This window comes from Amblyomma americanum, chromosome 11 (genome assembly GCF_052857255.1).
Source record: "Amblyomma americanum isolate KBUSLIRL-KWMA chromosome 11, ASM5285725v1, whole genome shotgun sequence".
NCBI lineage: Eukaryota > Metazoa > Arthropoda > Arachnida > Ixodida > Ixodidae > Amblyomma > Amblyomma americanum.
In genome coordinates, this window is record NC_135507.1 from 65553991 (window position 1) to 65581500 (window position 27510).

Genomic DNA, 27510 nt, shown 5'->3' on the forward strand with positions numbered 1-27510 from the left:
GCACGGAATGCGATTTCCACTGAATAAATGCTACTCCGCTGCTATGATTGCTTTTTTCAGATTCATTATAGACAATCCAAGCTGTGCTGCCATACATCTTGGTGCAATGAGGAAGATACGTATATGCACGGACTTTCATCTTCATTTTGGACGTGCCTATGACTCCGAAATGTTTTTGGACTAACCATTTTTATGCTGTATAGATGGGCCAAAAGGTACTTTGCTGCATAAATTAGTAACTGCTGGAAATCACGTTTCTCAAACTACTCACTGCATTTTCTTTGACTGCTCTGCCTTTTTTCCTGGATATGAACGGCACCCTTGTCATATACCATCACCGTCGCTCCGAAGTGTACAGTTTTCATTTGTCAGCCGTCGGCATCTGGTCCGCTGTATTTTCCTCCCACTAGTTTAAACAAGTGATAGCCAATCGACCAGATAGCATGTGACATGAAAATGTTTTGCATAATGATTGAGAACCGGTAAGCAAAGCTCACTGTAGTTGTTCGTGGTCTGGCAAGTATTGATGGCAGTTTTTTTCTTTTTCGCCGCGACCGCCAGAGTAACAGTTTAGCTACTATAGTGACCCCCTTCAACAGGAAGTGTATCTCGAACAAAAGAGAGCTCTGCTTTCCCTTTAGGAATAGAAAAAGGTGTATGAACAAGTTCAGGTAGTTAGAATATTGAAATAAAGGCAACTTTCTTGCAGCCATGAAAAAGAAAGTTTTTTACGAGGCTACAATATAGAAAAAGATGAAAGGAAAACAACTTCTGAAGTCAACCGCTTACAATCTAAAGCTGCCTTTTATTTTTTTTAAGAAAACGCAAGAGCACCGTTTATTAAAAGTTTAAGCAGCGACAACGGATAATTAGTTTCCCTCTGTTATATCTAGGGTATCGTTTACGACACAGAGAGAAACAAACAAACTCTATATGTTTAATTGTTGTATTCGCAATGGTGCAGAAGAGCTTCAACTTGCACTGTTATGTTTGTTTACCTTTGCCTGTTTTGTTAAACTGCCTAGTTTGTATCCCCACCCTGCTAAAACCCCAACTACGCGATTGCAGTATGAATAAATAAATAAAAAATAAAATTATTTTTGTTCCCTCTGACAGATGTATATCAGTTATTCACATGGTGGCTGAATTGGACTTTTTAAAGTAGTTTTTTAGCACTAAGTCTTAGTGCCAGCCTCTAGAGATGCAGGAGGGCTCAGAGAAGATGCCTGATTAGAGAATTCAAATCGGCGCGGGAGCCTAAAATTCCTGTGGTCGTACTGGTGTACTGGTAGATGATTGCACAAGTTGAAGCCTTGATTGGGATTTATTTTAGGTTAGTCAATAATCAGGTTAAATATTTCTTTTTCTTGGGCAAGAAGAAATCATCACAATTCGCTAAAATTTAAAGGGCAGCAAACATGATTTCGGTAATTATTTTGCCACATTTTTTGAAATATTTGCTAGGCATGAAATACAAATCTGAAATGCAAGAGTTGATAAATTAAACCCAATGTTTTCGTTGCTCCGTCATTACAGCGGTAAATACCCCGAGCTCGCATACGCAGCTGGCCGAAAAAATAGATAGTTAAGCTTGACGTCGCATCGAATGATTGTATACCATCACGTTCCTTCCGTCGAAATGGTAAGGTTCCTTCTTGCTGAGCGGGATGTCTGCTGAATTCCGCTAACGTGCAAAACCAAACCCCGTCATATTGTTAGGCCTGTGCAGGGCGGGGTAGCCAAGAGTAAGCTGTGACACTACGGTCCTTACGTGTAATAGGTTGTTTGGAACCAGCCTCAATCATCCTAAATTGAAAGTTATGCGCACAGAAAAAAAAAATTACCGGACATACAGAATTTGTTAAAAGCAACGAGTCAAAAAAATTTATTGCTAGCTATGTTGCACGGCTCTTGCGAGTTTAGAATAATTAAGATCCCTTAAAGGTCGGCAGAACTTTCGGTATTGTCCCCCGAAATTTTGGGCCTTTAGCGAAATATACAAGAGCCCCAATGCGCGCCTTAAAAGCATATTCTTGGGGCTCTTTGCTTTCCTTTTAACTGCCCACATCTCTTTCAATTAGGGTAAGTTAAATTGTCCGCTGAGATGAGAGTGTCGCCGAGCTATTCATTTCTGTAAAACCGCCTTCTTGTAATAGACAACGAGGTTATTACTTGCGCGATGTCGTCCCACAAGACGCCGCAGAGTAATATTGCCGCTACAATAGAAGTTTTGTTGCAGAGCCCATTTTACGCCAATTTACATGTTAAGCCTTTTATAAAAAAACATGCAACCAACACCACAAGCTGAGGCGTAGCTTGGTCACGTAAGAACTTTTACATGTTCTCGTTTCGACATCTATCTTTGCACAATGATGTGGGAGCGCATCACATTTCTCAGAAGAGTTATTTGATAGTAGTGTGTTATATGACAATTTACATTTTAAAGAGATGTGTGTGGAGAATATATTTTCCCTAGCCACGAGGTCCAGAACATTATCAGCTTTGTAAGATGCTTTTCTACATTCCAGTTCAATTGCAGTGAAAAGAGTGATTGGACGCGCGAACTCTATCAAGTGTTGTTTTTTGTTGCTTTCAATGAAGAGTTTTGTCGAGTTACACTCCAAACTCCGACGGCTGTCTGACTCTAAACTGCACATGGTGGTTTGCACTATTCGTAAATGGAAAGTAGATATCTCCATCGGCGCAGAAGTACATATGTGACTGTATAAATAATTTTTGTAAACGCCGCTCTCATGCCAAGGTGCAAAATTTTTAGATGTTCTTATTTGCTTTCTATGATAAGCAGTACAAGTGCACTACTTCATAGAGGAGTAAAAAGGCAAACAAAACTTTCAGCAGAAATCTTTACCTCTCCTATGTTACTTATTAGTATGGCCGAGAGCAAATATAAGCGACTAAATCCAAGGACCGCACTTCTGTCATATGGTATTGACTTCTGGTCTCTGGCTTTCTGTGCCCTCAATCATAGGCAATGGCGGATATAGAAATAGAGAAAAAAAAGAATATATCGTGCATTTGTCACATGCCAAGCGCAAAAGGCGGGCAAGTTCCGCTCAAACTGCGTACAGCACCCTAGCCTTGACTTCTGGCTGCCCGGGCGCTCGGCCTCTTATCCTTTTATGCCTCGGGACGAGGAACTAATTTCTGGGCTTGCATCGAATACATCCCTGTTGCTTGGTTGACGCCCGTACGGATTTTCTGTCGCTTCTACATGAGGCACAATGTGCGAAAATAATAGAGGTGAGCAAGTTTTTATTGTCCTCTTCCACCACAAAAGTGTACTCCATGTAATATTAACTTTTTGCCAGAGGATACTGTGTGATTTTTGTTTGTACGGGCGTGGTATTGGTCCTCCAACTCTGGCTTGTACATGCATTCGGCCGACCTGACACATAGAAGAACGCTGCAGCAGCAACTATGTCCTTCCATATATAGTTATTATAGTAATAAATGAAACAAAATCAGCCTCTTTATTCCTATCGCCCAGCACACGACGGCGGAAATGTTCAGAGCGTCAATAGAACTAAGGTCTAGTATGTAGTTGTCGTCAGCCCGCAGCCAATTATTAATACAAACGGGAGGAACTTAACACGAAAATTGGGAAGGACGTGAAGAAAACGAACAAATAACAAATTCCTGGAAAAAACAAGAAAAAGAGAGCTTCTAAATAGTCGACATATCCATTGAGCAAAATACAAGCTCCACTTCATATCCTGCACTTCCGTTTAGCGCCACCATTGCCGGTCTTGGTTACTCACATCAGCTCGGCGTTGGGTGTGAATCACAACGCCGAGCTGTAGTAATTATCCACATACTTCAACCAGCGACCCGGACTTGGGACAGGTAATAAGGCTGTCTATATCTATCTCTAACGACTTTAGTGCTATTCGGCCAAAACATGCATGGCGCTGCAACGGTCTGCTTTCTAAAAGCGCGCCTGATCGTAAACACCAATGGATGGGCAGAACACAGAACTGTGTTGACGTTTATTACTTATTGGCAGCCATAGCCACGATTTCAGACCCTGGAAGGAAGTCCCTATGCTCAAGCTCTAACCGTAGCGTCACAAAGACTTGCTGCGCCACGAATGTCCGCCTGACCGGGACTCGGTCGCCCAGTAACGCCGATATAAAGGAGCAATCCAGGAAGTTCGACGTTTCATCACAGTCGCCCGCAGGACCTAAGCCATAAGTACCAGTGGCAGGTAACGTCATTTCCGCGCGCCGAGCTATCTATCTCTCCCGGAGCCCGCATGGCGAGTTGCAGCAACAGCGCAGCTCCGTACCCGGGAGCGGAGGCATATACAGAGGGTGTAACGCCAGGGCGTGCAATCGAGGCGAGACTCTGCGTCCGCCGCTCCCTTCTTCTCTTGAGTTGCTCGCGCACGAACCGGGAAAGAAACCCGCGCTGACGAAGACCTCACGAGCCACGACGCCGGCTCTCCCTGCCCCAGAAGCAGTTAGGGCAAATAAGGCTCATTGCGGAGCCCTTGCCCGTCGGGACCGACACCCAGTGTGGGAGCTGTGAGAGTAGACGCGGTGTCCGTTTGTCTGTCTGTCTTTGTGTTGTCGCAGCGGGGCCGGCCCAAGAGCTAGCGGAGACTCAGAAGACCTGCTAGCCGGCAGCCATTGCCTCATAGTTTCTTGCCGTCTTTCGGCAAGACGAGCAGAAGGATCTGCTTCCTGACGGCGCCCTTTCCTTGGACGGCCCGGAGAAGAGCGGTGGTTTCTTCACCGCGTGGATCTGCTTGTGGGTGGATGTACGCCTCGCCGACATTGTGCCTTCACCCTTTTTTGTTTGGCCCCTTGCGGCAACTGACAAGCACAACCTACGGCAAGCAGGAATAAGATGCGGCCCATGCATCAAGCGTGATGTTCCGTCCGGGTGTTCTCTTACTGTTCCTCATCGCGTGCTTTGTGGGTGAGTCTTCCACTTGGTGTGTTACTTGTTTTAGAATCGCCAAAATTTATTCCAAGTCTGCTGCATGGACTTGTATTCTTTCGTGTATTAGCGAGCAAATGTAGCCTTTAGGGCGAGAAGAAATTGCACGGTCCCCTGAAGCTTACGGTGTCTTCGACTGGTCGCTTTAGATCGCTCTAGAGCCCTCGGCGAGGCAACCGCATATTCGACTGGCCGAGGCCGGACGCTGTGACTACATTCGGCAGGTTCTTTTTGAGTGCTCGCCTCTGGCACGGAGCGGCTCCGAGATGAGTTCACATGACAGAGCCACTTCCGCCATTTCGCGAAAGCACTGCGAGGCCTCGGCGTCCGCTACGAGTAGGCAGAAGCCAATGTCGGCTTTTTGACGCAGTCACGCAGTTGTAGCGTCCTTGCTATGTTGTGTTTTGCGGGTGCCGCGCTCTGTGAGGCAAAATGTCCATGAGGCGCCGGATAACTACGCTAGGAACGCTGTCTGTGCTGCTGTCACATGACTAGAGCGATTCCAGCAGCAGCGCAAACGAGGACGACAGTGCTAGTTACAAGGCGATGTTCGAAAAATGGGCGTCCCACGGGGCGCACATTTTTGCCGGAGGCTGGGACCGGGGTAGCGATCGGTACAGGCTAAGCGGCGACCGCGATGCAGATTGTGTGCGACCACGGGCGGCTACTCTTGATGGCAGCAGCGATGTCTCCTCCTACTTCCTGCGCTCCGCTCTAAAACTCACTGATCATTCGGCTTGACTAGTCTCGCTGTGCGCTCAGAGCAAGAGCGGCTCCCACTCTAGCAGATCCTAACCGGATCACGGGTGCGACCAGTCGAAGACACCATTAGTAACCGCGTTGTTTAGCTGCACCCGAAGTGTACCTTACACTATTAGCTCGATGAGTAGGAAGACAATCTAATAAATTTGCTTCACTATGAATATCTAAACTTGCAGCACTGTGTGGCTATTGGGAGATGTGATTCCTCTTTGCATAAGACGGAATTGTTTGTTCTTGTGAACATTTTTTGGTATAATTCTTTGCTCAGTATGTTGTCAACATCTTCCCTACGTCGCTTCCAAGACCTGTAATAGCTTAGTTTTCATATCGTGCCTTTTCTAGGAACAGTGAGTCAAACTATGAATATTCATAAAGCAACATCATCTGCTTTGCACTACATAGCTCTCTTTGCTGAAAATGTGCCGACAGGTCGAATATTAATTTCGGGCGAGGGGTTTAGGTGAAGTCAACCGCTGTATTAGGTAGATTTGGTAACATTAGCAATGTTTTCAGGCCTTTTGTTCAGTGTGCTGCTAAACGTGATACGTGTATTGTACTGTTTTGCACAATAAATGCAGGAACACTTCAAATCAATGTTATATCACACTTCACCTGCCGCAGTGAGAGCTTGCAGGATAATGCTGTCTCCTGACCCCTTGATGAGGCTAATACTCCTGTCACATGGCCAGTTTCTATGGCCATCGAATCGAGGGCCTTCGAAATTCTCAATCGCCATCGAACTCCAAGGAGTTGTGTCGCTGCTACACGGCAAATCCTAATGGCCATTGAAATGGTTCTCGTGTCTTACGCCAGGCTTCTGTGACGCCACAATCGCTACTTTGGATTTTGTAAAAAATAACAAAAATATTTGGTAAACGTATACTAAATGCTAAAATACGCATACGCGCATGTTGTTTAAAGCCCTTTTAGTTGTACGTACGCGACGGACAGATGCAGACACTGCTGTAGCCACTCTAATACAAGACGAGCCAAAACCAAGCCAGTCCAACTGCGGCGGAGCCAAGGAGGTTATATAATACTTGGTCGGAGCGCTGCGTCGTCAGGCTTAACACCTGGGAAATCGCCTTGATATCTGAAAAAGAAAGGCAATTTGTCTCTTGAAACTTTACGCGAGGGTACGAATGGGCACATAGAAGACGAATGCAACAGTTCAGAACACGATATTGCTTTAAGGGATAAGCGACGAAGCTGTTATCGCTGGGAAGCGGGTGGACAGGGCGCCGCCTTGTTGTCCACGCTAAGTACGCAAGCAACGCAAAGACCTCAATGCAAAATTAATGCGCTTAATGCTCTTAATATCAGACTGATACAATTTTAAATTTATTGTACAGACTGCTGGCATTAAAGTTTAGCCGAATAATGCTTGTTCGTGCTTTTGTACCGTGAATGTATCATGTACGAAAGTGCGCTTGGCGCCGCTCGAAGCGAAGATAGCAACCTTGGGCAGCGCTCGAAGGCCCTTGAAATCTCGATGGAGTTCCGCGCTGCTCCGTTGACTCGATGGCCATTGAAACTGCCCGTGTAGCAGCGCTCGATCGCCATTTGGTCGATAGGCTATCGGTTCGAGGGCCTTTGAAATGCCCGTGTGACAGGGGTATAAAATTCAATTATTCAACAGAGAGGAAACAGGCAGAATTTACAGTTTCAAAGAAAATAAAGGAGTCGGAACGCCGAGGAAACAACAAGGAACACCAGAAAACGATACACAGAAGGTGCTTGTAAATGAAAGTAAGCAGCCGAATTTAAAAAAATTGGTGGATGGTTAAGCAGTCGAGTTTAAAAAATTTGGTTGATGGTTAAGCTCCGCCCTGAGGGTATGACGCGACTGCGCTAATGGCTCCTTTCGCGGACTTAGGTTCTCTTTCTGTATAACTTCGCATGAGCACACGCTGTTGGCCGAGATGCACTAGGCCTACTTTTAAACATGTCTAAGGAACGTGCCTTGTTGGACTAGGACTAACGTGTCTGAATCGGGATATAAGGGTCGTGGGTTCAGTTGCCATCTCAACACAATTTTCTGTCCAGTGTGATTAATTTACTGTACGTTTAATTTAATTTAATTTAGTTAAACTAATTTACTTTGCATGCCATTTCAGTCCATGTTGCGACAATATATTCTCAATATATGGGATGCTGTAATCAATTATCAAATCTGCCGCTCCACGTGGACGCCCCTACCTTTTTGACCAAACGGCATTTTCTCGCACGCTGCCGGCGCCAGCGCCACCGGTTTGTCCGCTGAACGGCAGTCATAACGGTTTTGCGTTAATATGCTGCTTGACGGTCATATTGCGGGAAGGAATATGAATCGCAGATCGCGGACCACAGCTGCTTATATGTTATAGAAGGGTGCACTGAAGGCATTCTTTTCCTGTATTTAGACGAGGCATGAATACTACAACTTCTTCTACGGCAGCCTAGTCTTTTCTTATTAGCAGGCTGAATTATAATGTTCGTTAGCTTGTCCTCAACTCGTATATTAAGAGAACACTAAGGCGACAATTTTGTAAGTAAATGTTCTTAATAACCCGGTTGCGAGGAGAGAGAACTTCAGTCGGATTTCAGTGTGGAGCATAAAATACGTGTGGAAGTTGTCTTTAAGAACTAAACGAATCCGCTCAGTATTAGAGAATGAACTAGGCCAAATTATCCTGGTTATAACTTCATTCTAATTGAATACTTAATTGCAGACCATGTTTCGCACGACAAGATAATCGGATTAAGAAGACTGTTTTGCTGCAGTGGCGGCACAGTTCCCTTCACAGTCGAAGTAGAATTTGGGATCCTCTGCGCCGTAACGCTACGCAGGATTGCAGGTTTTGGACTCAGGCGACGAAGCAGCCTTGGGATCTCCGATCTTCGGCAAACTTATGAAAGATGCAGGTAGCTAGCGCAGCGCACGTGTGTGCAGAACGTGTCAGCTGCGTTGTGCTTCTCCTGTCCACAATAGAAGTGAGGAACACAGAGAGCCGATTGAGCATGAGCCGCATATGTCACGTGTCCAACCCGGTCAGAAATGAGTAACGCTTAACGGACAGCCAAAGTAACCCAGCCGTTTCTGTCATTTCATGAAAGACCGCGTGCAGTAGTCCCACACTCAACAACGCTGCCTCTGCTTCGCGGCCACCGCACTTCTCTGTTCGCTTTAGATGCATTGCACAGTCGACAAGACGCACCCTTGCCTCGCGTTACACCTGAAACGCTACTTACTGCATTTAACATTCCAATGCAAATAAAGTCCTGGTTCGACGCACCCTTAAGACGGAGCTTCAGTGTCCGCACCAGATTTTTCAGTACTATTTTTTTTGGCTGCCATGTACTTTCGTGAAAATAGTGTCAGATGGCCGGGCCCTTGAGGTGATTTTCGGAATGCGCGCTCTTTCTTCAAGCGTTAGTCTTTTTTTTTCTTAGTTCACGGTGCCTACTTATTGGCTATACACAATGGTTGTGTACCATGCAGTTCTTTTAAGAGGCAGTGCCATTGCAGTCACACATATCGTGATGTTAACCCGCCGAAGTTTGTATTTTTACTTCGACCACCTCAGAGTGGAATAAACGGGTGATTATGTTTCAAAGTGCACTTTGCTGCAGCTTGATTGTTTTATTTTACTTCGACGTCTTCAGTTTTATCCGATGTAAATTTTGTTTAGGTAATAGGCATATAAAGAAGCGAAATTACCATTTCGTAATATCCGGGAAGAGTTGATATCTTTAAAAATCTCGAAATACTATAATTTTACATTTTATTCACATTCTCTAAAGTGCTTATAGAGTGTAGAAATCGACAATCTTAATCAGATCGAAAGCCCTGATCAGTGCAAATGGGATTAAATATTTCGGAAGTGTGTACTAAAAGTTTGTATTTTTCATCGATTATTGTGCGGTGCCTCGTTTCTTGCCTTTGCAGTACGTTAAAAATAAACTCACTCCGCGAATAAATTTTTTCGGCAAGAAAATTATGCTTGCATTAAGCACGTTGCGATAATTTATCATGAATTTTTTACAAAAATCTAAGATGGTCGAGCGCAACGTCTTTGAAGTTTATTTGAGACGTATATTCATTGCTGTCATACATATTGTGACGGCACCACCCTCGCTTTGTAATAAGGGGCATTCCACGCCAAACGATCCAGACGTTGCGCTAATTCCAAGTGCTCCAGTTATAATGTGGTTTGACTGTATATTTAACGCCTTGTAAACCTGTATTTTGAGCAATCTTGTCGAGCATGAGTTTAACATGTTTGACGATTGACATATTAACAGAAAAGTTTACACCAGAGCAATATAAATGTTTTTTTTTTACAGTCCGCTAAGTTAAAACAACCTGATGTAGTCAGCTATATTTATTTTTTTCATCTAAACATGACTGCAGCAATTCGCAGTATACAGTCAGCCCCTGATTTATAAACAGTAGGGATCAACATCTTTTAAAAAAATTTTTGTACATTATCTGCTGCTGATTCATAGCCTTGAAAAGAAAGCGTGCAATAAGCGTATCAAAATGCATGCAAGAACCGCGCAATTGCTACAAAACTGGATAATGCAGTAAGCGCTGTGAAAATAATGATGATGATGAATTTCATCATCATCATCATCATGATTTATTTTCTCTTAAAGGCTCCAATGGGGCATTACATAGGGGGGGGGGGGGGGGGGCAAATGGTAATAACGGGTCACAAAGGTAGAACAAAAATATAAATGCAAGCACAAATAAACGCAGTAAACGCATAGAAATCAACAAGGCAATAAATACGTAAATAAAGAGGTTTTTACAGGAATTGAGGAGAGAAATAAGCAATCAATATGCTTTTAAATTTTACGGAGTTGGTATCATTAACAATACCGTCGAGGCTGTATACAGTCCACTCGGATATAACAGTTGGCAAAAAGGAATTATTGAAAGCGTTAGTGCCACCATGAAAACGCTGAACACTGCTGCAATTAAACAAACGTCGGGAGGGTCTCAAGGGGGGCAGTATAAGGCTCTCACGTAAGTGCGAGAAATTATAATAAAATTTGTAAAATAGAGAAAGTCTTGCTATCTTACACTGTGATGACAAGGGAGTTAGACCAATGGAAGATTTGATATTCGTAACGCTCAGCCGAGAATCATATTTGGATGCTATGAAAAGAGCAGCTCGGTTCAGTATTGCTTCTAAAGCCTGGATTAGGTATTCTTGATGCGGGTTCCAAACAGCTGATGCATATTCAAGTTTGGTGTGGATGAATATTTCATATGCAATTAGTCCAACCGTGGGCGGAGAAAATGTGAGAGATCGTCTGATGAAACCTACTGATTTGGAAACGCGTGCAGCAAGTGACTTGATGTGCTTTGACCAGTTGAAATTGCTTGTTATTTCGACGCCAAGATACCTGTAAGGTTCAACTTGCGATAGCGCGGTTGTGTTTAGCGAGTATGAGTAGAGCAAGTTTGATCGTTTCCGGGACACGTGCATAAACATACGTTTAGTCGCATTCAACTTCATGAGCCAGGTAGAGCATCAGTTTTGGTTTAAGTTTAAGCCATCCTGCAGCAGAGACTGATCACTATTAGTACAAATAAGACGGTAGAGAACACAATCATTTGCGAACAGACGAATGGATGACGAAACTCCAGCAGGAAGGTCATTAATAAAGATTAAAAATAGAAGCGGGCCAACAACTGATTCCTGAGGGACTCCAGAGGTAACATTTATAGCGGCGGAAGGATGACAATCAATGACGGTGTATTGCGAACGATTAGTTAGAAAACAGTGAATCCATGATAATACTAATGGGTTCAGAAACAGGCAGGAAAGTTTGGTCATGAGGCGCTGGTGGGGAACGCGGTCAAAAGCCTTAGACAAATCGAGGTAAATTATGTCTGTTTGAAATGATAAGTCTAGGTTTGAGTGGAGGTCAGTCGTGAATTCGAAAAGCTAAGTTTCGCATGAATAACCACAACGGAATCCATGTATGTTTGAGAAGAAAAATGAATTATTATCTAGGTGCGTTGCAATGTGAGACTAAATTATATGTTCGATGAGCTTGCATGTAATGCACGTTAGCGAGATAGGTCGATAATTGGTTGGATCGGAGCGGTTTCCTGCCTTAAAGGTGGGTACAACTCTACTTAACTTCCCCTCGGGCGGGATTTGGCCACTGCAGGTAGACTGCATGAAAATAATTTGTAGGATACGGCTGGATGATAGCTTGGTACCTTTAAGAATTTTGGCAGATATGTTGTCGGGCCCAGGGGCACTGGATACCTTTAGGTTACTTGAAAAAAACCAGTCACAAAAGACAAGGGACAAGAGAAGGAGTGTACACGCCACAACGACTGGACTTTCAACTGAGATTTATTAGACAAAAACATAGTCCCAGCAAGGCCAGCAGAGCATGCGCAACAGCCGTATCACAACTCACAGCGCATAGGGCACGCAAGATACACCTCTACCGTGACCGGCCTAAAAAAGCAAATTCCTTTTCGAGTAAGCGCACCGAAGTCGTTCTAATGCAATCTTGGCCTGACAAACTTATATGGTAAGCCTCCAAGATTTCTCGCTCTTGCTTACCCCTGCCTCTACCAAGAATCATTACGTTGCTGAACAGTGGATAACACCCACATTCATTGCAATGGCGAGGCAAGTTGGCACCGTCATCAGACCCCAGGGAGGAGTGGTGCTCACGCAGCCGGTCATTAATACATCGACCTGTTTGGCCTGTGTATACTCTTTCGCATGTGAGGGGGAACTTGTACACGATCTGAGCGACACACGCCGTGAAGCGGTTCTCGCGCTGCGTTGTACAAACGTAGTTCCTTTCCCTGCCTCGAGAAATGCGCGAGCAGAGACCCGAAAGCTTGCAAGGGGCAGAAAACACCACACTCACTCCCTGCCTGGCCGCCACTTTTTTGATGCCGCGGCTCACTTTATGCACGTACGACATGACCTCGAACTTTTGGCGTTCAGTTGCTCCACCATCAGCCGGCTTCGTCCGTTCTTTCTTGAGCTTCTGAAGCAGCGATTCAGCCACTGCTTTCAAAAGATTTTTAGAGAACCCTGTGGCTTCCAAACGTTGGAACTGATTATAAAGGCTCTTTTTGATAGCGTGGTGACAGCTCTTTTCCAGTGCATTGCGGAAACAATTAATCACAATGCCTCTCTTTACAATCTTTGAGTGCGCAGAACCGAACGGTTCTGCGCACTGAATACCGAAAATAAAACTTCAAGTTTAAAACCTTTATTTTGGACTATAGGGCGCAATATTCACTTATCCTAAACCTTGTGCTTGGAGCATGGTGGCCTCAGTTGCCTATGTGCCATAAAACACAACACAGCACAACACTTATCATAAACATGAAGTTGATGCTCTGATACCATTGATATTTATGACAGGCATAAATGACAATAAACTAGATTAGGGGCTCAGAAAAGGAGTCTCAGCAACGATGCGATGTGCTTAGGATGCCAAAGGACGCCGCTTCACAAATATCCTCCAGCAAGAATTTTTTAGATGCGTTTCGTGCAAGCTGAGTTATCTGTAGTCAAAATTTGAATTTCTGCGTCTTCGCGCCTTTCCCTCTCCTCTCGTCACTTTTTGCGCGCTGAAATGTTGGTTCTCTTCCGCCGGAACCTCGCACTCGCCCCCTCCGCTGGCTGCCGACGCGCGCGAACCAATTCTAGGAGTCCGCTGCTGACGTAACGAGCGCTACATGACGTAACGAGCTCGGATGCTGATGTAGCGAGCGGGGACTCGGGAGGAAGCCCAGCACCTCATGCCGCCTCCCGGCGCGGAATCGGCAGTTTAAAAAATTGTACTGTAAATTATCGGCTCTCTTGGGAGGTCTTGTACGCGGCACGAACGCTTGTTGGCCTCTACTCTACATAACGCAAGCATTTTATAGCCGACCTCGAACACCCTTTTCAGGGACCCTTTAACAACCGTCTCAATAAAGAACAGCAAAAACGAGACCAAATGCATTGAAAAAAAGTTTAAACAACCCGTCCTTTCAAGAGGTTGCGGGAGTTTGTGTAGATTTAAAATGTGAAGAATGAAAGGTCACGTTGCCTAAAAAGGCCTTCAAAATTATCCCTTGAATTTTTTCTTTCTTCATACAGTATCGTCCGGCAACCTTTTCTACAGATATGTAAATATGTCATTCGTGAATTGCTTTCGTAGCGAAAGCTACACTACACTAGCCGGAGCGATTTCACCAGTCTTGGCCATCTGCTCCTACTGCGCAAGAGCGAGTTTCGCCACAGGTGTGCCGCGTGTGACGTCAGAGCTCCGCCGCTGACCCCGCCGCCTCGCCCCCTCCCCCGCTGCGCGTTGACGCCACACCTAGCTATGCGCCTTACTGCGCCTTACTACCACAAAAATGTAGTGCATATAATAGTAACTTTCAGCCAGACGTTACTGTGTGATTTTTGTTTGTACGGGCGTGGTATTGGCACACCAACTTCGGCAAGCACATCCATAGGGTAGACCTGGCACGTCAAAGAACGCTGCAGCAGCAACTAAGTCCTTCCAGATACAGTTATTATATAAGTAAATGAGACAAGATCAGCTTGTTCATTCCTTTCGCCCAGCGCACGACGGCGGAAATGTTCAGAGTGCCAATAGAACTAAGGTCTTGTATCAAGTTGTCGTCATTCCGCAGCCAATTATTCATACACACGGGAGGAAGTCAACACGGAAGTTGGGAAGGACGTGAAGAAAACCGAACAAAGAGCAAATAAAACGTAAATGACTCCCCGGAAAACAAGAAGAAAAGAGAGCCTCTAAATAATCGACATATCCATTGAGCAAAATACAAGCACCACTTCATAGCCTGCACTCTCGTTTAGCGCCGCCATTGCCGTTCTTGGTTACTCACATCAGCTCTCCGTTGAGTATGAATCACAACACACTGCCTGTAGTAATTATTCACCGACTTCAACCAGCGACTCGGACCTGGGACAGATAATAAGTCTTTTTATATCTATCTCCGACTTGACTTGGTGCTATTGGGCCAAAACATGCATGGCGCTGCAATAGTGGGCTTTCTAAAACGTGCCTGGTTGTTAACAACATTGGATGGGAAGAATACGCAACTGTGTGGACACAGGATAATTAGTTTCCCTCTGTTATAGCCAGCGTTTCGTTTACAATACAGAGAAAGAAACACCATTATTTTTTTGTTACCCTTGGCAGATGTATATCAATTCGTCGCATTGTGGCTAAAATGGACTTTTAGAGTTATTTTTGAACGCTTGGTCTCAGTGCCAGCCTCCAGAGACGTAGGAAGTTTCCGAGAAGATGCCTGATAAGAAAACCCAAACTGGAGACAAGCCTAGAATTCATGTTGTCGTACAGGTGTACTTGTAGGTTATGCCTGAAGATGCCACATTGACTCGTATTTATTGCAGGTTCGTCAGTATTCAGGTTAAGTATTTATTTTTCTTGTGCAAGGAGAAATCACCACAATTCGCTAAAGTTTACAATGCAGCAAACATGATTTTCAAAGTTAATATGATACATTTTTGCCATTTTTTCTAGGCATGGACTACTGGTGGTAAATTCACCAGTTGATAAGTTCTACCCAATGTTTTCTTTGCTTGGTCATTAAAGCTCTAAATACCTCGAGCTCGCCGGCAAAATAGATAGTTAAGCATGAAGTTGAATGCAGGACAGCTCGATCACTTTACAGCCCTCGGACGTCTTATCGAATGATTGTACACCATCACGTTACTTCCGTCCAAATGGTAAGGTTCCCCCTTGCTGGGCAGAATGTCAGCTCAATTGCTCTAACGTGCAAAACCTGACCCCACCAAATTGTTAGGCGCGTGCAGGGCGGGGTGGCCAATATTAAGCTGCGACACCACTGTGCGTATTGTATTAGGTTGTTTGGAACCAGCCTCAGTCTTGCTGAGTTGAAAGTTATGCGTAAAGAAAAAAATACACGAACATACACACTTTGCGAAATGCAAAGAGCGCGAAGGTTTCATTGAAGCCTATGATATTTGGCTCGTTGTGCGTTGCCAACATTCAAGTCTTTTAGAGGTTAGCACGAACTTTCGGTATTGTCTCTCAGAATTTTTGTACTTGATACAAAAGCCCCAATACACGCTTTAAAAGCAAATTCCTTGGGCTCTTTGCTTTTTGACAAAGACGCCCTTCACGTTTCTCTTAACTCCTCGCATCAATAAGGGCTAAGTTCTGTTGTTCGCCTAGGTGATACTGTCGTCGGCCTACTCTTTTCTATAAAACTACCTCCTCTTAATAGATAGCGAGAATATTGGTTGAGCGATGTTGTCGTTGACGGCGCCGCAGAAAGGCATTGCCGCTACAATAGAAGTCCTCTTTGAGAGCCCGTTTGATACGCTATTAGATATTAAGTTTTTTTAAAGAAACATGAAACTAACGCCATAGGCGGAGGCGTAGCTTGAACACATAATAATTTCCACCAGTTCTGGTTTGAACATCTCTCTGTGCACAGTTATTTGGGAGCGCTTCATATTTTTCAGAAGTGTGTTAAGTGATATACAGTGTTTTACATCACATTTACCGTGTTAAAGGACAGTTTTTCGCGAACATATATATTTTCCCGAGCCTCAAGGTGCAAAAAATTATCACCTTTGTCAGATGCTTTTCTACTTTTTTAGCTCAGTTCCGGTGTAAGGAAATATTGCGCTCGGAGCTCTATCTCGTAAGTTTTTTTTTTTCATTGAATTCTTTTGAATACTGCAAACGGCCGTCTAAATTAAAATTGAGCGGAGCGGTTCCACTGTTCGCAGATAGAAAGCACACGTCTCCCTATGTTCAGCAGTACAAACGTGACTGCATAAATAATTTTGCAAACAGCGCTGTCATCCCAAGCTACATATTTTTATTTGCCTGTGACATCAATCACAACAAGTGCACAACTTCGTACTGGAGTAAACGCGGCAATCAAAACTTGCAGTTGAAATCTTTACCGCTTTTACGTTACTTCGTAAAATGGCTTAGAGGAAATATAGGCGACAAAATCCAAGGACTGCACTTCTTTCTTATGCCATTGGATTCTTGTCTCTTGCTTTCTATATCCTCAATCGCATAAAATGCCGAACACACAAATGCAGAAAAAAGAATATATCGCCCAAGTTGTCACATGGCTTGCGCAAAAGGCGGGCAAGTTCCGCTCAAACTGCGTATCGCGGCCTAGCCTTGACTTCCGGCGGCCCGGGCGGTCGGCCTCTTATCCTTCTATGCCGCAGCACGAGGAACTAACTGCTGTGCTTGCTTCGGGTACATCCCGGATGCTTGGTTGCCGCCCGTCTAGATTTTCTGTCGCCTCTATGTGAGACACGATGTGCGGAATAAAAGGGGTGACGAAGTTTTCTATATTACCTTGTACCACAAAACAACGAATTCCATATACTAGTAACTTTCAGCCAAAGGTTACTGTGTAATTTTTGTTTGCACAGGCTTGGTATTTGTTCTCCAACTCCGGCACACATGTGCAGTAAGCCGAGCTTCCATTTAAAGAATGCTGCTGCAGGAACTAAGACATTTAAAATGTGTTTATTGTAAGAATTAACGAAACAAAATCGGTTTGTTCATTCCTTTCTTCCAGCACGCGAAGGCGGAAATGTTCTCAGCATCAGTAGAAGGAAAGTCTAATATCTAGTTGCCATCATCCGGCGGTTATTCACACACTCAGGAGGAGCTTAAAACGGGAGTTGGGAAAGACGTGAAGACAAAAAAACAACAACAACTAAGAAATAAAACATAAAGGACGCCCTGTAAACAAGAAGGAAATGAGAGCCTGTAATTAATCTATACATTCATTGAGCAAAAATACAAGCCCCCTTGATTTTCTCCACGATCGTTTAGTGGCGCTCTTGCCAATCTTGGTTCCTCACATCAGCTCTGCGTTCGGTATGAATCACAAGGCGCCAAGCTGTAGTAATTATCCACCCACTTGAAGCAGCGACCCCGACCTGTGACAGATATTAAGGCTTTTTATATCTATCTGCGACGATTTCGTGCTATTGGGCCAGAACATGCATGGGGCTGCAATGCTGGGCTTTCTAAATCATGCTATTTCGGAAACGCCAATGGATGGCCACAATAAGCAAATTTATGAACGTCTAATAATTAGCGGCAGCCGTAGCTGCATTTTCAGCCGCTGGCTAAAAGTCCCTGTGCTCAACCACAAGCCGCAGCGGCACGAAGACTGGCTCCGCCACGAATGTCCGCCTGGCCGGGACTCCGTCATCCAGTAACACAGATACGGAGGCGCACTCCAGGAAGTTCGACGTTCCTCCCTTCTCGCCCACAACGACGTCGCCACCGCAGTCGCCCGCAGGACGTAAGCCACAAGTGCGAGTGGCGAGTGACGTCATTTCCGTTCCGGACCGGCACCGCGCGCCGAGCTATCTATCTCTCCCGGAGCCCGCATGCCGAGTTGCAGCAACAGCGCAGCTCCGTACCCGGGAGCGGAGGAATATACAGTGGGTGTAACGCACGGGCGTGCAATCGAGGCGATACTCTGCGGCCGCCGCTCCCTTCTTCTCTTGAGTTGCTCGCGTACGAACCGGGAAAGGACCCCGCGCTGACGAAGACCTCACGAGCCACGACGCCGGCTCTCCCCGCCCCCGAAGCAGTTAGGGCAATTAAGGCTCATCGCAGAGCCCTTGCCCCTCGGGACCAACACCCCGAGTGGGAGCTGTGAGAGTAGACGCGGTGTCCGTTTGTCTGTCTGTCGCTGTGTTGTCCCAGCGGCGCCGGCCCAAGAGCCGACGGAGACCCAGAAGACCTGCTAGCCGGCAGCCATTGTCTCATAGTTTCTTGCCGTCTTTCGGCAAGACGAGCAGAAGGATCTGCTTCCTGACGGCGCCCTTTCCTTGGACGGCCCGGAGAAGAGCGGTGGTTTCTTCACCGCGTGGATCTGCTTGTGGGTGGATGTACGCCTCGCCGACATTGTGTCTTCACCCTTTTTGTTTGGCCCCTTGCGGCAACTGACAAGCACGACCTACGGCAAGCAGGAATAGGATGCGGCCCATGCATCAAGCGTGATGTTCCGTCCGGGTGTTCTCTTACTGTTCCTCTTCGCCTGCTTTGTGGGTGAGTTTCAGTGGTTCACTTGTTTTGGGATTGTAAGAATTTATTCGAAGTCTGCTGCGAGGACTTTTTTCATATTTTAGCGAACAAATGTCTTTAGGATGAGAAGAAATAACGGTACGCCCCCCCCCCCCCCCCCCCCCCCGAAGCATAGTAACGGCGGTACTGTGCCTGCACCCGAAGTCTACCTCGAATTATTAGCCTGATGGCCAGAAAGACAATATATTAAATTCGCTTTCTGATTAAGAATCTCCAAACTTCCTGCAATGTGTGAAAATTGGGTCATGTGACCCCTCTTTGCAGAAGCGGGAATTATTTGTCCTTCGAAGTATTTTTGGTATAATTATTTGTCCAATATATTGCCAACCCCTTTCCTACGTTACTTCTAGGACCTGTAATAGTTGCATTTTTATATCGCGCGTGTTCTATAAGGGCCAAATAGGCAAACTATTCATTCATATTATCAGAGCAACAACCTCTGCTTTTCACTATACAGCCCTTTTTCTCTAAAGTTGTGCCTAAAGGGTGAATATTAATTTCGGGCGAGTGGTTTAAATGAAGTTGACAGCTGCATTAGGAGGATTCGTTAATAGTATCAATGTTTTCAAGCATTTTCTGCAGAGCACTACTGAACGTGATAAGTACAATGTACACTTCTGCGAAGCAAATGCAATAGTAAAACTTGATGCAGTTCAATTTGATTTCCCCCTTTACCGGGCACAGTGAGGCAGACTGACACAGCGCAACGGAACGAGGACGAGAAGAAACACGAAACACAGGACGGGCGCTGTCCTATGTTTCGTGCTTCCTGTCGTCCTCGCTACGTAGCGCTGTCAATCTTTGTCGTAGAAAGTATGCACCAACTAACCCACCCCAGATTCCTCTTACACAGTGAGAGCTTGCAGGATAATGCTGTCTCTGGACACCGTGATGAGCCCAAGATACAATTATTCACCAAGTAGGCAGCAGGCAGATTTTACACTTTTGAAGGAAATAAAAAGAGACGGAACGCCGAAGAAACGACAAGGAACGCACGAGAAGGCAAAGATAAAGAGAAGGTGCGTGTAAAGGAAACTAAGCCGTCGAGTTTCAGAAATGGCGGCACGCAGCTATGACGTCACGCACGGCGCACCTGTGGCAACACTCGCGTTTGCGCAATAGGAACAGATGGCAAAGACGGCCGAAATCGCTCCGGGTGGCGTAGTGTAGCTTTCGCTACAAAATTGTGGCTCCAATACACGCTGTGAAGGCGGCTGGAGAGCGAAGCTGTAAAATGACACCCAATTACTCATTGCGACGTCAATTGAAAATTCAAACACGTCGCTGTACAAACAGTGAAACCAGCGACAAGTGAAATGGACGAGATGTATGCTGCATGCCTGATCTCAAAGGAGATGTGCTGCTTTCATTCACTTTTAAGCCCGGCGTTTTTAGCTTGAGAGAACGACACGAAAAAGCAACCGTAATCTTCACCGGGGAACACACGCGGGGAGAGGGAACGTGCTTCGCATTGTTTGCAGGTGCCGTTATCATACATTATGCGGTGCGCACTTCATACGAGGGCTGCGAATTACGTCAGCCCCTTTCGAAGCAGCTGCAACCCTAATGTTTATCGGAAAGCGTAGTTGTAATTGTCGGCCCCGCCCTTCGAAAATATTTCTTCCCTTACGGCGCGGTTTGGTTGTTCACCGAGATATGTTAGACAGGCGTCATTTCCTTGCCCTAAATCCAATTTTCATATTAGTTTCATTGCCTCACGGCGCGGTTCGGATTTGCATCGAGATATATTTAATTTCCTTAAATTCTCCAACGGGCGAGGCGTCACGCCGAACGGAAGATGGCGTTCCGTGGACCCTTCTTGCAACGCTGGAACACGCGCTGTCGCGCCCCGCTCTTAAAGCCTAAGCTTGAGTGCCTCCTCCAATAATTTAAATCTTATTTTACTACAGGTTTTTATTATATTTTTAAATGCATATATATATATATATATATATATATATATATATATATATATATATATATATATATATATATATATATATATATATATATATATATATATATATATATATATATATATATATATATATATATATATATATATGAAGGGAGCCAACAGTCACCGAAACCAAGGTGCATAGGGCAACGGTATTTTTTTTAATGTGTTGTGCTTATCAGTGGGATAATAATACTTAGATTAATAAATCGCTTAAAGAAAATTACTTATAAAGCAGAAGAAAAAACAACCATGCCGCCGGTGGGATCCGCACCCACGACCTCCGAATATCGCGTCCGGTGCTTTACCAACTGAGCTACGGCGACGGCTGTCCGATCTGCTGCTCTCGTGGTATTTATGTTTATTAGGTGTAAGCGAACCTTGAGAATGTTCACCAGCGCCTCCCTCTTCCATAGCGGTGGACGTAGCACGTCCTGTAATACCGCGGGTGTGACGTAGACCTTCGTGGTTTCGTCGTGGGTTCCGGTCCCACCGGCGGCATGGCTGTTTTTGCCGCTGCTTTATAAGTAATTTTCTTCAAACAAATTCATTGGCACTACATATTAAAAAAATAGAAACATTCCCCTGTGCGCCTTCGTTTCGTGACTCTTTTCTTCCTTCATATGTTTGTCAAACGAGCTCCTCATTTCATTTGCCTTGTCTGGTAATATATATATTCTCAATTTATGTGACCTTTTAATCCGTTAAAAAAGTTCGCCGCTCCACGTGTGCCGTATATTAACCGAAAATTTGGCACCAGATCATTATAACAAGTCGTTTTTTTCTACAGTCTGCTAATTTAAAATAATATCCTTATGCAGTCGGCTATAATCACTTTTCGTCTTAGCGCGATGCAGTAATTCGCGATACACAGTCAGCCTCTGATTTATAAAAGGTAGGTTTCAATAACTCTTAAAAAATTGTTCTACTAGATTATCTCCTGCTGATTCAAAGCCCTGAGGAGAAAGGCGTGCAATAAGCATATCAAAATGCGTGCAAGAACCGCGCAATTCCTACAAAACTGGATAATGCTGTAAGCGTTGTGAAAATAATGATGACGATGGATTTTAGTGGCGTAGAAGCAGGTTGGACGAATAGTCTATAGCACAAGGTATTGCCAAAGACCCATTTTTCAGGCACTGAGCCCAAGGCATGAGCCCAAGACCAGTCTAGTTGGAAAAGTTTTTACCCATATTATCAGTGGTCGGTATCCGGCGGTTATGAAGACTGGACCCTGGGCCTCCTCCCATGCGAAACATAGGCTGAAAATAGTAGGCAACCGCTGCGGTCACGCTTTAAGAATTTCTTGTTTTCTCGAAGATATTAGAAAAAAATAGTGCGGAGTTCGGTAGAGTGAGTAGTATGCGAAGCGCAAAATTTCGACCTTAAAACATTCATAATCCGCGCTCTGAATAAATAAATTGATACTTCTAGTTAAAGCCCTTTAGTTTGCAATACAGGACCTGCTAATCAACCCACAATACTACGTTGTGGTATTTCACTTACCATAAACGTGAAGATGATGCTCTGATACCATCGGTATTTATGATAGGCATCAATGAAAATTAACTTTCTTAAAAACCGTCATAAGAAAGAGCAGCAAAAATGTGCACAAAAATTCAACATCAGAAAAAAAGTTTGAACTGTCTTCTATTCAAGAGGTTGCGGGAGGTGGTGCAGCTTTAAAACGTGAAGAATAGAAGGTCATGTTGCCTAAAATGGCCTTCAAAATTACAAAATTACCCCTTGATTTTCCCCTGCTCCATACACTGCCGGCCAGTAACCTTTTCTATAGATATTAATATTCTCTATTCGTAAACTGCTCTTGTAGCGAAAGCTACCCTACGCTAGCCGGAGCGATTTCGCCAGTCTTGGCCACCTGTTCTTCGCAAGCCCGAGATCCGCCGCAGGTGCGCCGCGCGTGACGTAACAGCTGCGCCGCCACCGCGACCGCCACCTCGCACCCTCCCCCGCTGCGCGTTGACGCCACGACCAGCTATGGGCCTTACTGCGTGTGAGCGTGAGGGTTGAATGAATACTGGAGGCGATGCGCTCGGCTGTCAATTGCAAGCCATGGATGAAGAGAAGGCTCGCTCTTTGCGGCAGCTTTCGCTACGTATAGGATATGCATTGCAGGGCTAAGCCACCTTGATTTTGTTTTTATTTTCTAGGCAGCAAGGCTAAACCGTCTCTTCTATTTTCTTTACAAATGTTTAAAACCACACACAGAAACTGAAATTTGTGTAGTGGTATGACACAATAACTTATTTCCCGCTAATTAGCAGCGCTGTGGCTTACCGTACACTAAGGCTGCATTTGTGAGGCGGGGAGAAAGAAAAACATCAAGCCCACAAAACATGTTTTTATTGAAGCTTTGAAGTTTAAACTCTTATCTCTTCTGTATTTAAGTGCAGTGTACTCCGATAGAGATAATCAATGGCAAAGTCTCCAGAACTTTGCAAATCATTCACTTTACCTGCGGCTGCTTGTTTGGCATGAGCAGCCGTATGAAATGACGCTAAATAATCGTAACGTTAACATCTGAAATTAAAAGCTGCCCAACAAAGCAAACAGGCTGTAATTGCAGTGCAGTCTTTAAAAGCAGCAAAAGAGAAAGCTGTTGGCGAATGAATTTTACTTGCGGTGAGCTACACGCCTTTCAATAATTGAAGAGCTTAACAATAATAGTTAAAAAGTTATCTATCGAATATTTGCTAATCAACCTGCTAGTTAGCACGTCTTATCTGTATTTTGATGTCTTACATCTTTGACAATGATATGCCTCTTGTAACTCTAAAAGTGCTCTTCTAACTCAGAAATCCTATTTTTAAAAACAGTGTAGTCTTGGTTGCAGCACCCTGTATGTTGGTAATAAGATAGCATTTCAAGTTGTTGATGTCTTTACCGGACGTGCCAGTGGGGCTTGGCAGTTGGCAGGCGACGCGAACTTCACTTATGTGACGCCGCTTTCAGTGCGAAAGTACTACATAACACGGTTCCAAGCAAGTATCTTGTGTGAAGTCTCAGAATAACTCGTGTGAGCTAGGGTTCGGAGAAGCATCGCGCAAGCTGCAACCAATGAGAGGGTGACCTTGAGGGTGACATTGTCACCCTCAATCTCCCTTGCTTTGGCACTAGTACTCGTTTTAACTGCGTTAAAACCCTGCGACTTTTTTGCTTCCCTATGTGGCTTCTCATGCTGTAGGGCTGCATCCACCAACTAGGACTCCAATGGGTGACAGGTTTCTGTGAAGGTGTTTTATGAAGCACTTGAGCTCATTGCAAAACGACCTCATGACCAGCCGGTTTTAATATATAGACATGGATAAGTGATACCATAATTTATTTGACTACCAATAGCCGCCATTTATATTTACTGATTTCACAGCTGCACAAAGGCATGAGAATTGTGTGAATAAATTACCGGGATGCAAGACGCAAAGGTGGACGCTTGTGTTAATTCGAACACTAGGTGCGAGAAAATATACCTGGAAAATTAGGCTCGACGCCAATTTATTTCAACCCAGCTCAAGTAGTTTGGGTTGCTATTCACATTTGCAGATCGCTTCAAAGACTTACGGAACACAGCGTTAACGAGGAGACAGATTATTTCGGCAGTTCGTCTGCAAAGACCGTATTTCACAATTACACGGTCTTAACGGACATTTCAGGTCGATATTACAAAGTCATATTTAGTCAGTAAGGTGGCTGATATGAGTACAAGTGAATTAATGAGGCGAAATTTTCACACAAGTACTCAAGTCCAGCTTTGTCAAAAAAATTGAAAATTGGAATTTATTAAGCTACTTTTAAGAAAATCTTGAAAGCACTAGTCTAGTTTTCCAATGCGTAGAAAATCTTTCTTTGAAAGGTTTTCTATATCTCGCATTGGGTAGTTAAGACCGCCATTTAAAACAATTAGGGAACGTATTTGACGATAGCAAGGGTGTTAACAGCAACATAATGCAACCCTGCCGAGGCCAGATCTGCGGATATTTTTATGGTTATAGTCAAGTCTTGCAACACGTAAAAAATGCATTAATAAACGCATTCCCGCGGCGAAATACTTTTGTTCACAAGTTCTGGGTATAAGGGTTCCAAGAGACGGGTGGATAAAGTACTATACACTTCTTGTACGAAGGTCAAAGGGGAATTTTCCACCTTGGTGACATCTTGAGCTTCATGCGGGAATCAGGCTGCTACAAATGGCCAGTATTGAATTCGTTAGGTTGTTTTGTAGATTATTTCAGGTCACAAAAATGGTCCCCTCACACGAGGCTGACGTTTTAAAGTACAGTTACTATATGGCAGTACGTTCCTGCATGTTACCACACTTCCTGAAAAAAAATGAAAACTACGCCTCCGTGAAAGGACCAAGATGGCAGCAGTTATCTGCAAAATATGCCTCATACCACATAAAGAAACCAGATATAGGACATACCACATCATACCAGAGACTCCTATCACGCTTTCATATTAGGAACGCAATCCCAGTACACCTTTTGCGACTCCTCCTACGACCGGTTTCGCCTAGTCAACACAAGCATTGCACATAGGTGATGAAATGCTGCGTGGCCGGCTTCGACCACGCTGCCAGCATTCAAAAAATTTGTAACCTTCAGCTGTAAACTGTACTAAGGTGAATTCGTACAACAGGACGAATGGACTTACACAAAAGTTAACAGCCTATGAAAAATTGCGCTGCAACGGGAATAAAGTTATACGACACCCGTCCGGTAACTTCGGTAGTGCGCTTGGAGTCCCCAATTTGAGAGACACAGGAAGTTCTATGTGCTTCACTTGTTCAGCGGAATAGAGCAGCGTCGCTGACTATCAAGCGGCCATGACCCTAATTCCGGACAGTTTGCCCAGGGGTCGGGTCGTCTTGCTTCCTGCCATGGTTACGCACACAATTGAGTGCACAGCGCATTGAGGCGTTTGTGAGGCTCGAAAAGAAAGCATATACAGGAGAAACAGGAAATACGGGACCCAAATAAATCATAGTGCACAGAACCGTAGAGGCTGCGACACCGTTTAGAACATTGTCATTAGAACCTGTTTGTGCGCAAAGACGGAACGTTCAATAATACTACTTTTTCTCGTAGCATTTTGGACTCAAATACGCAAACGGCATTCTCAAGTTCTGAGACTTTATTTTTGTTCCTAAACAGCGTTTCTACGAGCGGTTCTGGCTAGCAGTGTATTTCAATATTAAGAGAAATAAGTAAATAAGTAAACAAATAAAAAATATATGCTGCAAAGTAAAGGAAGGAAAACCGGCCTCCGAATATCGCGTCCGGTGCGATATTCGGAGGTCGTGGGTTCGGATCCCACCGGCGGCATGGTTGTTTTTTCTGCTGCTTTATAAGTAATTTTCTTTAAGCGATAGACCAATCCAAGTGTTATTATCGCGGTATTGCAGGATGTGCTACGTCTGCCGCTATGGACGGGGGTGGCGCTGGTGAACACTCTCAAGGTTCACTTACACCCAATAAACATAAATACACACGAGAGCAGCAGATTGGACAGCCGTCGCCGTAGCTCAGTTGGTAGAGCACCGGACGCGATATTCTGAGGTCGTGGTTTACGATCTTACCGGCAGCATGGTTGTTTTTGCTGCTATAATTGCTTAACATGATTCACCTTGTTTTTAAAAATAGTAATTTAGGCCGCAGCGATCATAAATAAACATTTATTCCAAGAATCTGAAGAGCTGTTTTGGCGTTCACAATGAGGTTACTGCAGTAGATGTTGCCTTCAGAGCCGGGTATCTCTTTTTCCTTCTTTCTATTTCTCTAATGGCCAAAACAGGTGGTGTTTTGGCTGAGGAAATCAGTTTCAAGACTATATTTAGTATTGTGCACTAATACAAGATTATGCTAGCTTTCTTTCAGATATTCGAAAGTTTGAGGCGCAAAATTTGAAAATTGTGGGAAAGAATTCATATGACGGATCTGTGATGGCGACGATTTCTGAGACAGCTATATGTCAGCTTACAGCAATTATAAATTCATGCGTAAGTATCCCTGGAGCTGCAAGCTTAAGTGGATCATCATGTTCTCATTGGGCTCGTGAAGCGGGCCTAGAGCATACAGGGCGTTTCGCCTAAGACTGTCGGCAATTTTCGTTTATTGCTTTTTGAGTAAGAAGACTTTTATCGGCATAGCATTGACATTGGTGTAGCGCGTCAGAATTCAACCAAGACTTGTTCACAGGCAGGCTGGTTAACTAATAATGAAAAGTCGCAGAATTTTTCATGTGTGTCTTTTTTACAAAGTATTCTATCACCCGCAGTGTCATACCGAACTTATCTCACCACCACATACGTGTCGCCACATAGAGTACGTGTCGCCAAGTCTAGCTACATTCATAAGGTTGGCATCCTTTTCTGGAGAACAAAGGCCTTTTTTTCAGTCATTTGTACCACGCACATCGAATGCGTGGAATCACCTTCCTTCTTCGATGGTCACCATCACCAATCATCAATTATTCAAGAACGTTCTGGCTAACATTGTATAACTAGGATACAATTTACATTGTGTCATATTTTTTCCTGAACGCGTTAGCTTACAGTGCATATGTAGCAGTCATGTTGGCACCTTGTCTATTTCATTAAATCCAGTGTGTTAAATTGATTTCACGTGTTTGTAACCACTCCTCTCTATAATGCCGTGGCCCTGAGGGTGTAATAAAAAATAAAATAG

The 27510-nt window shown here is 44.4% G+C and overlaps 1 protein-coding gene across 1 annotated transcript in view; it reads left to right on the forward strand.

Annotated features, from left to right (window-relative positions):
* Positions 1–4783: 4783 nt before the first annotated feature.
* LOC144109491 (receptor-type tyrosine-protein phosphatase T-like) overlaps positions 4784–27510 on the forward strand; it is a 190273-nt gene continuing 167546 nt past the window's right edge. Inside the window, 1 exon segment of the mRNA XM_077642312.1 lies at positions 4784–4941. Coding sequence (XP_077498438.1) covers positions 4893–4941 — 49 coding nt within the window. The 5' untranslated portion in view covers positions 4784–4892.